The 13,467-nt window shown below is 40.8% G+C and overlaps 1 protein-coding gene across 2 annotated transcripts in view; it reads right to left on the bottom strand.

Moving 5' to 3' along the window:
- Positions 1 to 13,467, bottom strand: part of ACER3 (alkaline ceramidase 3) — a 76,478-nt gene that overhangs the window by 38,977 nt on the left and 24,034 nt on the right. For both annotated transcript variants that reach the window (XM_073335212.1, XM_073335220.1), the window contains exon 2: positions 4,903 to 5,013. In XM_073335212.1, the coding sequence (XP_073191313.1) occupies positions 4,903 to 5,013 (111 nt within the window). The remainder of the gene's footprint in view (positions 1 to 4,902; positions 5,014 to 13,467) is intronic.

Below are 13,467 nucleotides of genomic sequence, written 5' to 3'. Positions count from 1 at the left end.
GTGTTGGAATTGTAGGGGTCCTAACCCAAAAAGGAGTGTGTGTGTGTGTGGCGGGGTGGGGGGGTCGCAATATTATTATGGGGGTGGGTTGCAGTACTACTACCATTACTTCTGTGCTGCTGCTGACGGCGGCGATGCCTTCAGAGCTGGGCAGCCGGAGAACAGCCGCTGCTGGCCAGGAGCCCAGTTCTGAAGGCATCGCCGCAGCAGCACAAAATTAAGGACGGCATGGTATGGTACTGCCACCCTTACTTCTGCGCTGCTGCCTGCAGAGCTGGGTCCTCAGTCAGCAGCCACCACTCTCCGGCCGCCCAGCTTTGAAGGCAGCAGTGTAGAAGTAAGGGTGGTATGTCATCTTTAAGAAAGATGTGGATACACTGGAAAAAGTCAAGAGGAGAGCAACAAAAATGATTAAAGGTTTAGAAAACCTGACCTATGATGAAAGGTTAAAAAAATGTTTAGTCTTGAGGAAAGATGATGGGTGAGGGGAGAAACCTCATTACAGTCCTCAAATATGTTAAGGACTCTTATAAAGAGGATGGTGATCTATCTTTCTCCATGCCCACTGAAGGCAGGACAAGAAATAATGGACTTAATCTGCAGCAAAGGAGATTTAGGTTAAATATTAGGAACAATTTTCTAACTATAAGGGTAGTTGAGCTCTGGAATAGGCTTCCAAGGGAGGTTGTGGAATACCTATCATCAGAGGTTTTTAAGAACACACACCTGTCGGGGTGGTCTAGGTATGCTTAGTCCTGCCTCAGCACAGGAGGCTGGACTAGATGATCTCATGAGGTCCCTTCCAACCCTATATTTCTATGATTACATCTCTATGTTGCCATTTCAAACTCAGCCAAACAGGGCTAGCAGAAATTTAAATTTAGTTTGTGAAAATTTTTGAAAGAAATGAAAACACTTTTTTGACCAAAAAAACTTCAAGATGAAAATTCTCATTTCAAATTCAAAATTTTAATTTATTTTTCATTTCCCCCTTCCCTTTTCCCCTCTCTGAAAGGGGAAAAGGAAAAAAAAAGTTACTCTCTCTCGCTTGAAGTTTTAAATTAAAAAAAAAAAAACTTTCCCACTTCCCCAGCAAGAAAGGTGAAAAAGGAAGACAAAATGGTGGGAAGAAGAAAAAAAATCTCTAGTTTTTTCTTTAAAGATTTTCCTGTTACCACACAAAATGAATTTTTTCTAAACAAAAATACACATTTCCCATTTTGCTTCAAAGATTTTAACCAGAAAATAAAAACAGATAAAACAAAAAAATTCATAACTATTTTTGTCAAAAAGTTATTTAACAAAACACAAAACAAAACACAAAACAAAACACACTTTGCTGTGGAGCTAGTTGAAAAGTTTCAGTCAGAGTTTGAGAGCCACAGCTGTTATCTAAGGGCCTCTGTGAAATGGTACAAGGTCTTATTCTTCTGTCTTAACCCTGCACACTATGCATATAGTATGACGTGATGAGCAGGCCATGGAATCCTGATTGGACATTAACGAGCAAGCTACGAACTAGAAAGGGAAGCATGTAACTGAGCACCTCATATGTCTGCCAAGGATCACAGAAAAATCCTTATTTCCTCGGGAGCACCCATTTTCTATCCATACCCACCCTTTTTTTAAGCCATGCAATTGAAATAACATAGCAAGCATGCAAGGGGCTTGGGATTTATTTCTGCTCAGTAAAGAAGAGTAATTATACTAAGGTAGAGTAGTTAAAGTAGCTTAGTACTTAACCTTATTTGTGTCCATGTGTGGCCTCTAGTCTCGCTTCCACCACAACACCCTTATGTTCCCCGTTCCTTGCCTCACATTATAGAAAGACTTACATGATCTAGGCATTTCTAGAAAAGTATTCACTTCATAAAAACCAAAAACACAATCAGACATTCTGTAAGTACGTCCTCAAATAAGTATAGTATTTTCGAACTGGGAACAAACATGAGGAGAGAGGAATGAAACATTTGCCACAGAAATAAGCTTCCCATGTGGTCATCTACATATTGAGAAAGGGAGACAATTAGGTTCTGACCCAGGAAGTAGAGGTCTAGGTTACATTGTTACAAGAGAGTTTCCCCAAGCATGTAATAGCATAGAGGTCAGTAAGCATACAGAATTTAGCCAGCTGGAACCTCTTAATTCAGAAGCTTTGGCAACCAATTGAAGCGACATAGCATTTAAAAGTTAAAGCTGACAACAAGCTGCAGTAGTTAAATAGATACCGGGTGTCACCCCTCAACATTTTTATGTTGATCCTCATCACTTCAAATTACAGAGGGGCATATCTAAACAGTGTGATAAGCACAGAATACACACCCTATTTTAGAGCAGTGGAAAGTAGTCTAACATATGTAAATAAAGTACTGCTGAAAATGTAAGATCCCACTAAGCTATATTATATTTAGAGCACCATATTCCTTTTATTTCTGAAAGCATTAATACAGGTTTCTTGGTACTAGCAATTGTAGATATTTGACTGTCAGTTGATATATTTGTTTCAAAATCTGAGTGGTGATGCAAATACAATGCCATCCACAAATTTCAGGCTATGAACCCACCCATGCTTTCACCTCTCAGAATGGATGTAGATATGTATTTGTAAGCAGGTTCAGGAAAAATCTGAAACTTTATATGATAAATGATGCTTTATTAGACTGCTTCTATTGTGTAGGGACTAGTCTTACAGGAATGAATTCTGGGGACTAGATGGAGAATATTCTGTGGGGATTTTTTTATATTAAGGTATTTATGGATTAATATTTAAAATAACTTCACACACAACCAAGAAATGAAATCCAGGGGCAGCACTTGGAGTTTCATTTATTTTTATAATTTTTCAAATTTAATTTTGTTGGATTATTTTTGCCTTTTTTTTTTTTTTTTGTGGTAGCTGAAAAGTAATGGTTTTCTTCTCTTGCATTTCCCACAATCTAGGGACAGGAGTGGTCCCAGCTACTCCATGTAGACCTGTTTTTGGCTTCTGGGTAGGAATAGGTGAATGACCCTGTCATAAATATAAAGGGAAGGGTAAACCCCTTTGAAATCCCTCCTGGCCAGGGGAAAGCTCCTCTCACCTGTAAAGGGTTAAGAAGCTAAAGGTAATCTCGCTGGCACCTGACCAAAATGACCAATGAGGAAACAAGATACTTTCAAAAGCTGGGAGGAGGGAGAGAAACAAAGGGTCTGTGGGTCTGTCTATATTCTGTCTTTGCCGGGGATAGACCAGGAATTGAGTCTTAGAACTTTTAGTAAGTAATCTAGCTAGGTATGTGTTAGATTATGATTTCTTTAAATGGCTGAGAAAAGAATTGTGCTGAATAGAATAACTATTTCTGTCTGTGTATCTTTTTTGTAACTTAAGGTTTTGTCTAGAGGGGCTCTCTATGTTTTGAATCTAATTACCCTGTAAGGTATCTACCATCCTGATTTTACAGGGGGGATTTCTTTATTTCTATTTACTTCTATTTTTATTAAAAGTCTTCTTGTAAGAAAACTGAATGCTTTTTCATTGTTCTCAGATCCAAGGGTCTGGGTCTGTAGTCACCTAGGCAAATTGGTGAGGCTTTTTACCAAACCTTGTCCAGGAAGTGGGGTGCAAGGTTTTGGGAAGTATTTTGGGGGGAAGGACGCGTCCAAACAACTCTTCCCCAGTAACCAGTATTAGTTTGGTGGTGGTAGCGGCCAATCCAAGGACAAAGGGTGGAATATTTTGTACCTTGGGGAAGTTTTGACCTAAGCTGGTAAAGATAAGCTTCGGAGGTTTTTCGTGCAGGTCCCCACATCTGTACCCTAGAGTTCAGAGTGGGGGAGGAACCGTGACAGACCCCTTAACTGAAAGGTTCTAATAACAATTCTACGCACATCTCTCAGTTTCATTTAAAGCCAAGTCTTCTAGGCTGGTTATAAATTCTTATCAATCTGTGGCTGGAGTGCAGAATCCTTTCTCCCTTGGCATTCATTTATCTTTAGCACAATTTGAGTGATTTAGCACTAGAACTTAAGCATGCCAAAAAATATAGAAGAGAATCTAAAACACAAAATAAGACACTTCAATCTTTGACAAAAATTTCAGGCCAAATCTAGGAGCTATGCCTCCGATGTACACTCAAAGTCCAACACCTCTGATAAGAGAAAGCAGGACCAATAGATACCAGACGTATACTTTGGGGAGATAAGGTTAGATTAAGTTCAAAACAACTACAGAAGTGCTTGATACAAGAAGTTGGATCAATTCCCTTCTAGAATGTGTAACATTAAAGTACTATAGACATAATCCCAAAGAAAATAAGCAGTACTTGGGAAAATATTCAGAGAGACTCTCTCTAATAGGTCATGCTTTCAACACCACAGTTATTTGAGCTTCTTAGACGCCTGTCTACAGGTTAATATTATGAAGTTCTGTAAAGAGAAGAGTGCCCTCTAGCTACTGGGAGAATGCCTTGAATGTGATTGTTTGTCCTGATGCAGGTCAAACCAGTAAAAGGTAAGTACTAAAACTGACAAAAGAGATGGAAACCTTGTGCTCACTCAGTTCCTCCAAGGTGTTTGCCCACTTGTTTTATTTATGCTTTTATAAGTGTTACTGTTTGGTAAATATGGGCCACACAACATAGCTTCTGTAAATCAGCATAAAAGGGACACAGTCTATGAAAATGTATGCACTGGATTAGGACACAAGGCCAGATAGTGCTTATTTTACTACATCAGACAGTTATTTTGTTAATTCTAATTTTATTTATCTGGCCTAAACAAAACTAATAATCATCTCCAGATATTATAGATTATATAAAGAACTGAGGTTGAAGTTATAACAGAAACAAATGTTCCGATTTTGACTATACAGATCTCATCTGAAATCCCTGTATAATTAAAGTGCAAATCAAGTTTTACACATACCTGTGAGACAAAAAAATGCAGCTAAATATCGTTTTTCAAGGCCATCTTTATAGGTCTGAATCGCACCATAGATTGGAGGTAGAATGAAAATCAGGTTACTCACTGTGTTCCCTGTAAGATAGAAACCCAAGAAGAGATTTAGTATTGGGCAACATGCACTTGAAATAAACAAAGCTGCATTCATTCAAACAAGACTTCAACAGTTCTCAGTAAAAAGGCTACACCTTTTCTCCAAGCCTCTTTCTGCTTCAGCACTTTATCCACTGTTAGATTTTGCTACAGTCTGGATAACGTCACTAAAAAGTGTGTGTGTGTGGGGGGGGGGGGTGTTGATTTTTTTTTAAAACAAAAACACCTTTATACTACTTTCCATGTGCCCAGGTAATATTACAATAGTACATCAGACCAAAGAGGAATACTGGATGGTGCTTATGTTTATGGCAAAGGAACAGGAAAAATATGGTTAATCTTGGTAGAATACAAAGCATATTTTATCAGAAATTCTTTTAGCAAATATAAATCCTCAAACAGCAGAAGTTTTGGTATTGTAAGGAGCTGCTTTTTTTGAAAAAGCAACTCCTGGAACACTTTAGGGGCACTAACATGAGCATACAGTACTCCTTCCTTCTCTCCCCATGCTCCTCCCTCTGATCCCTCAAGAGAGGTTATACAATTTTCATTTTAATCATTTAAGCTAACTGCAGGCAACACTCTTCCCTTATCAGGGTTTAAAGCTTTTACCATACACCTACTAACCAAAGCACATTTCTAAAGACAAATTTCAGTAGGACCAGCACATTCTTAGTGTGGTCCAGAAGCAACAGGCTGCTGGGATGTGTGACATCTGACCACAAGAGCTCTGCTACCAACACAGATCTCCAGTTTTTAGCTGAATAGAACTTGAAGCCATTTGCCTAAACACTGAGCTTGGCTGTATTCAGATACATATAACATGCAATCCGATAACACAAAGAGAAGACCAAAAATAAGTGTCACATTTTAGAACTACAACCATCTAGGATACCAGATGCCACTGCAAGAAAGTAGAGCACCTGCACAAATACTATAAACAACGACTCTCCCATACTGACTGGGTAGTGTTTTTACATCCACTTTGCATGGGTGTACTATAAATGACTGCACAAAGTGCAAACAAAAGTGAGTAAACCCTTAGTAAGGCAACTGAAATTAAGCAAACAGGCTTGGTCTGAAAGGAGTGCAAATTCAGCATCTTATCCCTGCCTGATGTAGTCAGATTTTAGGAGCAGAAGTTATGTACTGTAGTTACCAAATTAAATACAGACCTATACTTTTCTTTAAAAGGGCTGATTCACAAAAATACATGAGTCTGACCACCTGACAAGATAAAGCACAGAGAAACACGTACTTGCAGATTGCATCAGACCAAAAACCAGAAATGCTTGATATTATGCTAATATCAGAGCCTTATTATTCAAGGATCTCCAATAAGAGTTAAATTGTATAAAGCCTTGAACAAAGAGGTGCATCCTGTGAAACGTGTAAGTTAATTTGGGGCATTTTGACCAATACAGCAGCTCAATATAGCACCTGCCACAGGAACTCTTCTCACACAAATACCTAATCCCCTCAAACTACTTGCCAAAAGGAAATGGGAAGAATCAAACTATGCTCAAGTGTTTTAAAGTCCAATATATTCCAAGAAACACTACCAAAGAAACTATGCTTTGCTTTACATATTTAAACACTCTCCTGCAGTGCAAAAACCCCAGACACAACAGTATTATTCCAGCATGAGAACCAGAATGTGAAATTAGATACTGGTGAAGTAACTAGCCTATTTTCACTGCCAAAGCTCAGCAAACCTGAAAAGGCAACTAGTATAAACACAGACAAATTTAGATTGTTTCCATTTTAGATGTTCTTCATAAGCAGATAAATCGTATCTGAAGCGAGTACCTTCTTTAACAAGGTGCTTTACTAACATGATCATGCTTAACAATGGCACAACCACCAATTTGATCCAGTTATAAACAAAGCTGTTCTGGCTGCAAGTCAGTGATCCCTGAAGAAAGGCCGCAGTCTTATGATCGGTACTGCAGAACCATACCCCCTGTACCCAAGTGAATCCTTACTGAGGTCAACAGGGCTGTGCAAAGGCACCCAATGCCTATCTGACTGCAGAATAAGGGCCTGCCCTATAGGATCTCTTCATTCTTAATTCCCTTTGGGGGTCACCAGCCCAACGACTAGTGTCAAGAAGACTATTCCCTATTTCAGTAGATGCATCCCTTTAGACAAGGCTAGATAATACTGAATCTCTCTCCTTGATCATTAGTTTGGGGAGAGTAGGGCTGCAGAGCCATCAGATAAGGAGAGATAAGATTATAGGACCTCAGCAGGCTAAAGATGCCCATTCTCTACCTTGTGACACATCCCTAAAGTGGGCAGTAGGTCAGCCTCAACAGAATTCAGGGGTGGAAGAAGCTCCCATTAAATTAAATATTTGTGTTGTATGTATTGTAAATATTTTAACTTGGCCATTATCTTGTCCTCCCCACAAACAATGCAAGAGGGCTATGTAGCCTGAAAAAGCAGGGTAAAGTTTCTTTAGAATATGGCCCTGTGTTCTAAGTCTTCATAATTTTCTAGAGTGGCTCTTAAATGCTCTGATTTCCCAAAGCAGTTATTGCAGATCATATAAATCTCATAATTTCTTAAAGGTGCTTATTAGTATGAAATGATTCATAGGATGCTAAGAAATACACAAAAGAAGAATACAAAAATACTGAATTAAAGGAACATGTAAAGAAAGACCTGTTCATAACTGACAAAGCAAATCGTTTCAGAATAGAGCCCATTAAGGCTGTAAACTTCAGACTGATATGAGAACACAGAAAAGAGAACAATGTACATTAAGGCAAGAGTTTTAGCTTTCATTCTCTAAATATTTATAAAACGGAAGCTGATGTAAACTATTTGCTACAGTCTTATCAGTGAGCACATTCCTTACATCTCAGGCTGTCTTGCAATGAGAGGAAGTGCCATCACTCCTAACAAATTTTAGATAAAAAGAAAAGGAGTACTTGTGGCACCTTTGAGACTAACCAATTTATTTGAGCATGAGCTTTCGTGACCAAAAGCTCATGCTCAAATAAATTGGTTAGTCTCTAAGGTGCCACAAGTACTCCTTTTCTTTTTGCGAATACAGACTAACACGGCTGTTACTCTGAAATTTTAGATACTACTTCCCACATTGTTTTAGCGCACGGTATTGACTAAATGCTCTTGGCATGCATCAGGGGAACCTATTAAAAATATTGTACGCTTTGCACTTTTGTACTTCCCCTACTGCTCCACGTTAGACTGTTGAGTCCCCCATCATCCTCCCTCCCACCTAGTATGCACTCTCACCCCACCCAGCTTTATTTATCTGAACAGCATGAGTCCCAAGGCCTTCCCTGAACACAGGCTCCCCATCACCACACAAATTATAAAAATCTAGTTGCTTTGTTAAAAGCAGCTTTTTCAAGATTATACGCACCCAGGGAGAATAATTTTTTTTAACCTAAGTGTTAGTTTAATCTATCATCATGGTAAAGGGAAGGCAAGTAGATTTCATGCCTTGCTTTGCAAATTTTCATGACAATTTTTCATGAAAAGGCTATTTTAATACACAGCATTGTTCCAAAGTGACATTTTATTTGCCAAGGAAGTCCAAGTACAGTACTGTACCTGTATGAAAACAAATTTATACAAATATAAATTCCATGGTCCTCTATTAGTTATACTTCCCATGGGCAGAGTTTTACCATATCTGCAAACTATCGAACAAATACAATCGGTAATTCAAATTTCTATGGAAAATTTGAGAAGTCTATTACTTTGCATGTATATTCACCGAACAATTTTACAGTCCTTCAAACATCTATAAACCACCATAAGTGTACATGGCTCCGGACAACAGTTTCAGTCATGCCAAACAAAGATCTGACAGTCTAATGATGTGCCTGATGCGTGCACATGAAAGGAAACAAAGGCATAAATGGGTACAACACGGAACGGAGCTTGGTGTTAACTGGAATATTTTGTAGAATAAATGGGCTCCCATAAATTTGCTGAACCTAGATTTTGTAAACCTTTAATTCCTACAGAATTAGCTAACTTTTGAATTGGAAAGTTACTTCTACAAAACACATGAAGGAAAATGTGATAGGATAAAGTAAATGAAGCTAGACAATTCAGTCTATTTTCAACAAAATATGGCCATTAGAAAAATCTAAGCATGGAATAAAAATACCCTAATGCATTACAATAACTTGCAACAAATGCAGGGTTTTCAATGAGGGAAAGGTACTAAAGAAGCTAAAAAATACCTCATTAAACTTTTGGCAGGGCAACCAGTGTGACAGGAACATTTCTAAATTACCCTGGTATCTATATTTGTACGAAGGATGAAAGAGATTTATGAATCATGAGGGTCCTTTCCGCTGTTAAAATGTTCTCTCTCTCTTTAGGAAAAGCCATCAATTTTGACTCTCCTGAACTGAAAATAGTAAGTTACAGTAGGGTGTATATGACAGCGTGGCAAGGACACTTTTGCAGTTAAAGTTTTTTTAGTTTTAGATTTGTGATCAATAAAGAAGACCACCACATTTCTTCCATTAAAAATCTGTATGGTATCATACCACCACTTTAAACAAGAAAAACAGGGAAGGCAGCAGCATTTTAAAGGGATACCAACATTATAACAACTATCATCACACGTAATTTCTACGTTTACTTTAACTAAATGATTCAAGAAAAAAACATCAGTTTTACTTCGCACATCTGACAGCATTTTGCACAGCCACTGTCAATGTATTTCCATTTGTGAGGGTCTTGCACATAGCAATAGGGAAAAGAAAATACAAGTATGAGATAGTGAAGTCAAAGGTGAAGTACCTGAATTTTCTTCCGGTCTGTTTATTATTAGGCCACAAGTGACTTAATCTTAGAACTTTTCATATTTTTGAAAGTGACAAGTACTTATTTTTATAATCAAACCTTTAACTTTGGACAATCCAGTCAGAGCTACAGTGCAAGCTAACAATTATCAGGGTGTCTAATATGCTTATTAAGAAAGTGGGAAGAATGGCATGTATTCAAGCACATCTGAAAGAGTGGTCACCTGCTTGTGCCTAAAGGCTGGATTAAGTTAGCTGTATCATGTGGGGGCGGCCTCCCTTTTAGAGGTTCTGGGGAGGCAGAGGTTTCTTTCTATGCACAGGTAGCCAGATGAATGAAAGGAAAGGAGAGGGAGAGAAGGGAAAGGAAGCAAAGGGGGGGAGGGGTTAATTATGTGGCATGGGTGACAGAAGGGACAAAGGGCATGGAAAGAAAGGGGTTTAAAAAAAAGTGGGTGGGAACTAACGTATGCATGGGTGTCAAGGTTCCTTCCCCACTCTGAACTCTAGGTTACAGATGTGGGGACCTGCATGAAAGACCCCCCCTAAGCTTATTCTTACCAGCTTAGGTTAAAAACCTCCCCCAAGGTACAAACTTTGCCTTGGCCTTGAACAGTATGCTGCCACCACTAAAGGCTTTCCATAGTTCCTGCCAGGAAATTAGTTCCTGCATCTGTAAGGATGTCGGAGGGCCAACCTATCCTGGCAAAAAAGTCTGTTAGTGCCTGGCACACACTTTTAGCCCTAGTGTAGCTTAGAACTACTGCTTCCGGCCATCGGGTGGCAAAATCCATGAAAGTCAGTATGTACTGCTTTCCTCTGGGTGTGTCTTTCAGAAAAGGACCCAGAATATCCACAGCTACTTGCTGAAATGGAACCTCAATAATGGGGAGTGGCTGGAGAGGGGCTTTGACCTGGTCTTGGGGTTTTCCCACTCTTTGCCACACCTCAAGACCGGGACATAGGTAGAAACATCCTTGCCCTTTCCCCCCCAGTTGAATGACTTTCCCAAATGGTCTTTGGTTCTGTTCACCCCAGCATGGCCACTAGGATGATCATGGGCTAAGCTTAAGAGTTTTACCCGGTACTTAGTTGGAACTACCAACTGTCTCTGAGGATGCCAGTCTTCCTGGTGTCCACCAGAAAGAGTTTCCTTGTATAAAAGTCCTCTTTCTACAACAAACCTGGATCGATTAGAAAAGCTGAGAGGCGGTGGGTTGCTCTGTGCCACCATCCAAGCTCTCTGGAGGCTTTCATCTGCTTCCTGTTCGGTCTGGAACTGTTCCCTTGATGCTGGAGACATCAGTTCCTCATTGGATTGTGGACCTAGGCTTGGTCCCTCTGGAAGTGATGCAGGTGATGGGGCTGTTTCCGGGGACTGTGAACCACTCTCCACTGGTGCACTATGCTGGGGTTCAGGCTCCGGCTGAGCCTCTTGTGTACGGTTATCTGCTGCTGCCAGTGCAGGTTTGGTGGGGCCCTCTGGTGTTGGGGTTGCAAACACTGGATTCAGTGCTGGCAATGGTTCTGGGACTAGCTCTGTCTGGGTCTCTGTGACTGGATCCACTACTGCTGTTGCAGACGTTGGCATGGGGTCCAGTTCCATCACCTCTGACCGGGTCCTGGTAGAAGTTTCCAGAACAGAGCTAGGTCTGACAGCTTCCTTAGCCTGGCTGCGGGTGACCATTCCCACCCTCTTGGCTAGCTTCACATGATTGGCCAAGTCTTCCCCCAACAGCATGGGGATGGGATAATCATCATAGACTGCGAAAGTCCATGTTCCTGACCAGCCCTTGTACTGGACCGGCAACTTGGCTGTAGGCAAGTCAAAAGAGTTGGACTTGAAGGGTTGAATAGCCACTTGGACTCTGGGTCGATTAAATTGGGGTCCACTAAGGAAGCATGGATAGCCGACACTTGTGCTCCGGTGTCCCTCCACACTGTGACCTTCTTCCCGCCCACACTCACAGTTTCCCTCCACTCTGAGGGTACTTGGGCCTGAGGACCTCTGGTGTGATTCCGGTGCAATGATCTGTAGTCTGCTGGGGTTCTGGGGCAGCTGGCCTTTACGTGCCCCCGCTCATTACATTTAAAACATCGCCCAGCTGACTGGTCACTGGGGCGAGATGGGTTGCTAGAAAATGGTGTGGCGGGACGATAAGGTGTCTGGAGTGTTCCTTGGGGCGTAGTTGGGGCCTTAGGCTGCACCCGGTAGTAGGGTGTGGTCTGAGGGTGTCCCTTCTGGTATCCGCTCCAACTGCGACCAGGGTTGTTTCTCTCTCCTCCCTCGACCCTTTTTGTTCCGGTTTGCCCCGCCTCTCTAGCGGTCCTTGGGACTGCTTGTACTGATCAGCATAAGAAGCAAGACTTCCTTCTGAGTCCATTTTCTTATCCCATAAACACTGTTTTATATCATCCTCTGACTTATTCAGGAATTGCTCCTGTACCATCAAATCCCGCATTCCTTCAAAGTTAGTTACAGCCCGTCTGTTGAGCCATTTATCAAACAGATCTGTCATCTGGTTTACATAAGCCACATTACTTAGTCCAGGCCCGCTCTTAAGGGTTCAAAGTTTTACTCTAAGTTTCAGGTGTAACTTGAAATTGCTTTAAAACCAAATCCTTGAACTTATTATAGTCAGAAGCCTCATCAACAGGCATCTTATTGAATATGTTCAGAGCTCTTCCAGTCAATTTTGCGACGAATATGTGGTCATCTTGTGAGCTTCAGGAATTTTATGGAGAGTGCACAGTCTCTCAAAGGTGAGAAAATATTCAGCAATATCACTGGATTCATCGTACTGTGGACACAGTCGCTCCCATTTGTGGATTGTTGGGGAAATTTTGTTAGGGTTATCCAGTAGATTCCAGTCAGCCCTTGCCTTCTCCATCTCCAGTTCATGCTTCCTCTCTTTTTTCCTCTCCTCCTCAGCATGTTTCCTCTCTTTTTCCCCTCTCTCCATTTCTTCTTCTTTTGCCTCCATAGCTCTCCTGTGGGCAGTCTCCATTTCTTTTTCTTTGGCCGCTTGTGCATCCATCTCCATCTGTCTGAGTTCTCTCATCTTTCATGTTCCTTTTGTCTTTCCTCAGCCTCAAATCTGGCTAATTCCAGCTTCTGTTGAACACTGCATTCTGTCATCCTAACCTTTCTATTTTTAACTAACTTTACACCAGAGAGTAAGAAAGAAAACAAAAAAAACCCTGGCTTGTAACATTTTGCTGTGCTGTAACCTGATACCTTTTGTCACTGATAGCTGTTCTCAGCCTACAGAAAAATCTTTTTCTTATGCCTGCTGCTCTGTCCCCCAGGCAGAGAGACAGAATCAACAGCTGCAATCACCTTTTCCAAAACCTTTTAAATCCTGCTGTGCTTCTGGTTCAAAATGATCTCACCACTCTGCCACCATGTTAAGGTTCCTTCCCCACTCTGAACTCTAGAGTACAGATGTGGGGACCTGCATGAAGGACCCCCTAAGCTTACTCTTACCAGCTTCGGTATGCTGCCATCACCAAGCATTTTAAACAAAGAACAGGGAAAGAGACACTTGGAGACGTCTTCCCCCAAAATATCCCCTCCAAGCCCTACACCCCCTTTCCTGGGGAAGGCTTGATAATAATCCTCACCAATTAGTACAGGTGA

The sequence above is a fragment of the Lepidochelys kempii genome, chromosome 1, assembly GCF_965140265.1.
Source record: "Lepidochelys kempii isolate rLepKem1 chromosome 1, rLepKem1.hap2, whole genome shotgun sequence".
In the NCBI taxonomy this organism is placed as follows: domain Eukaryota; kingdom Metazoa; phylum Chordata; order Testudines; family Cheloniidae; genus Lepidochelys; species Lepidochelys kempii.
Note: the sequence above shows the minus strand (reverse complement) of the source record. Positions and strands in the feature narration are given on the sequence as shown.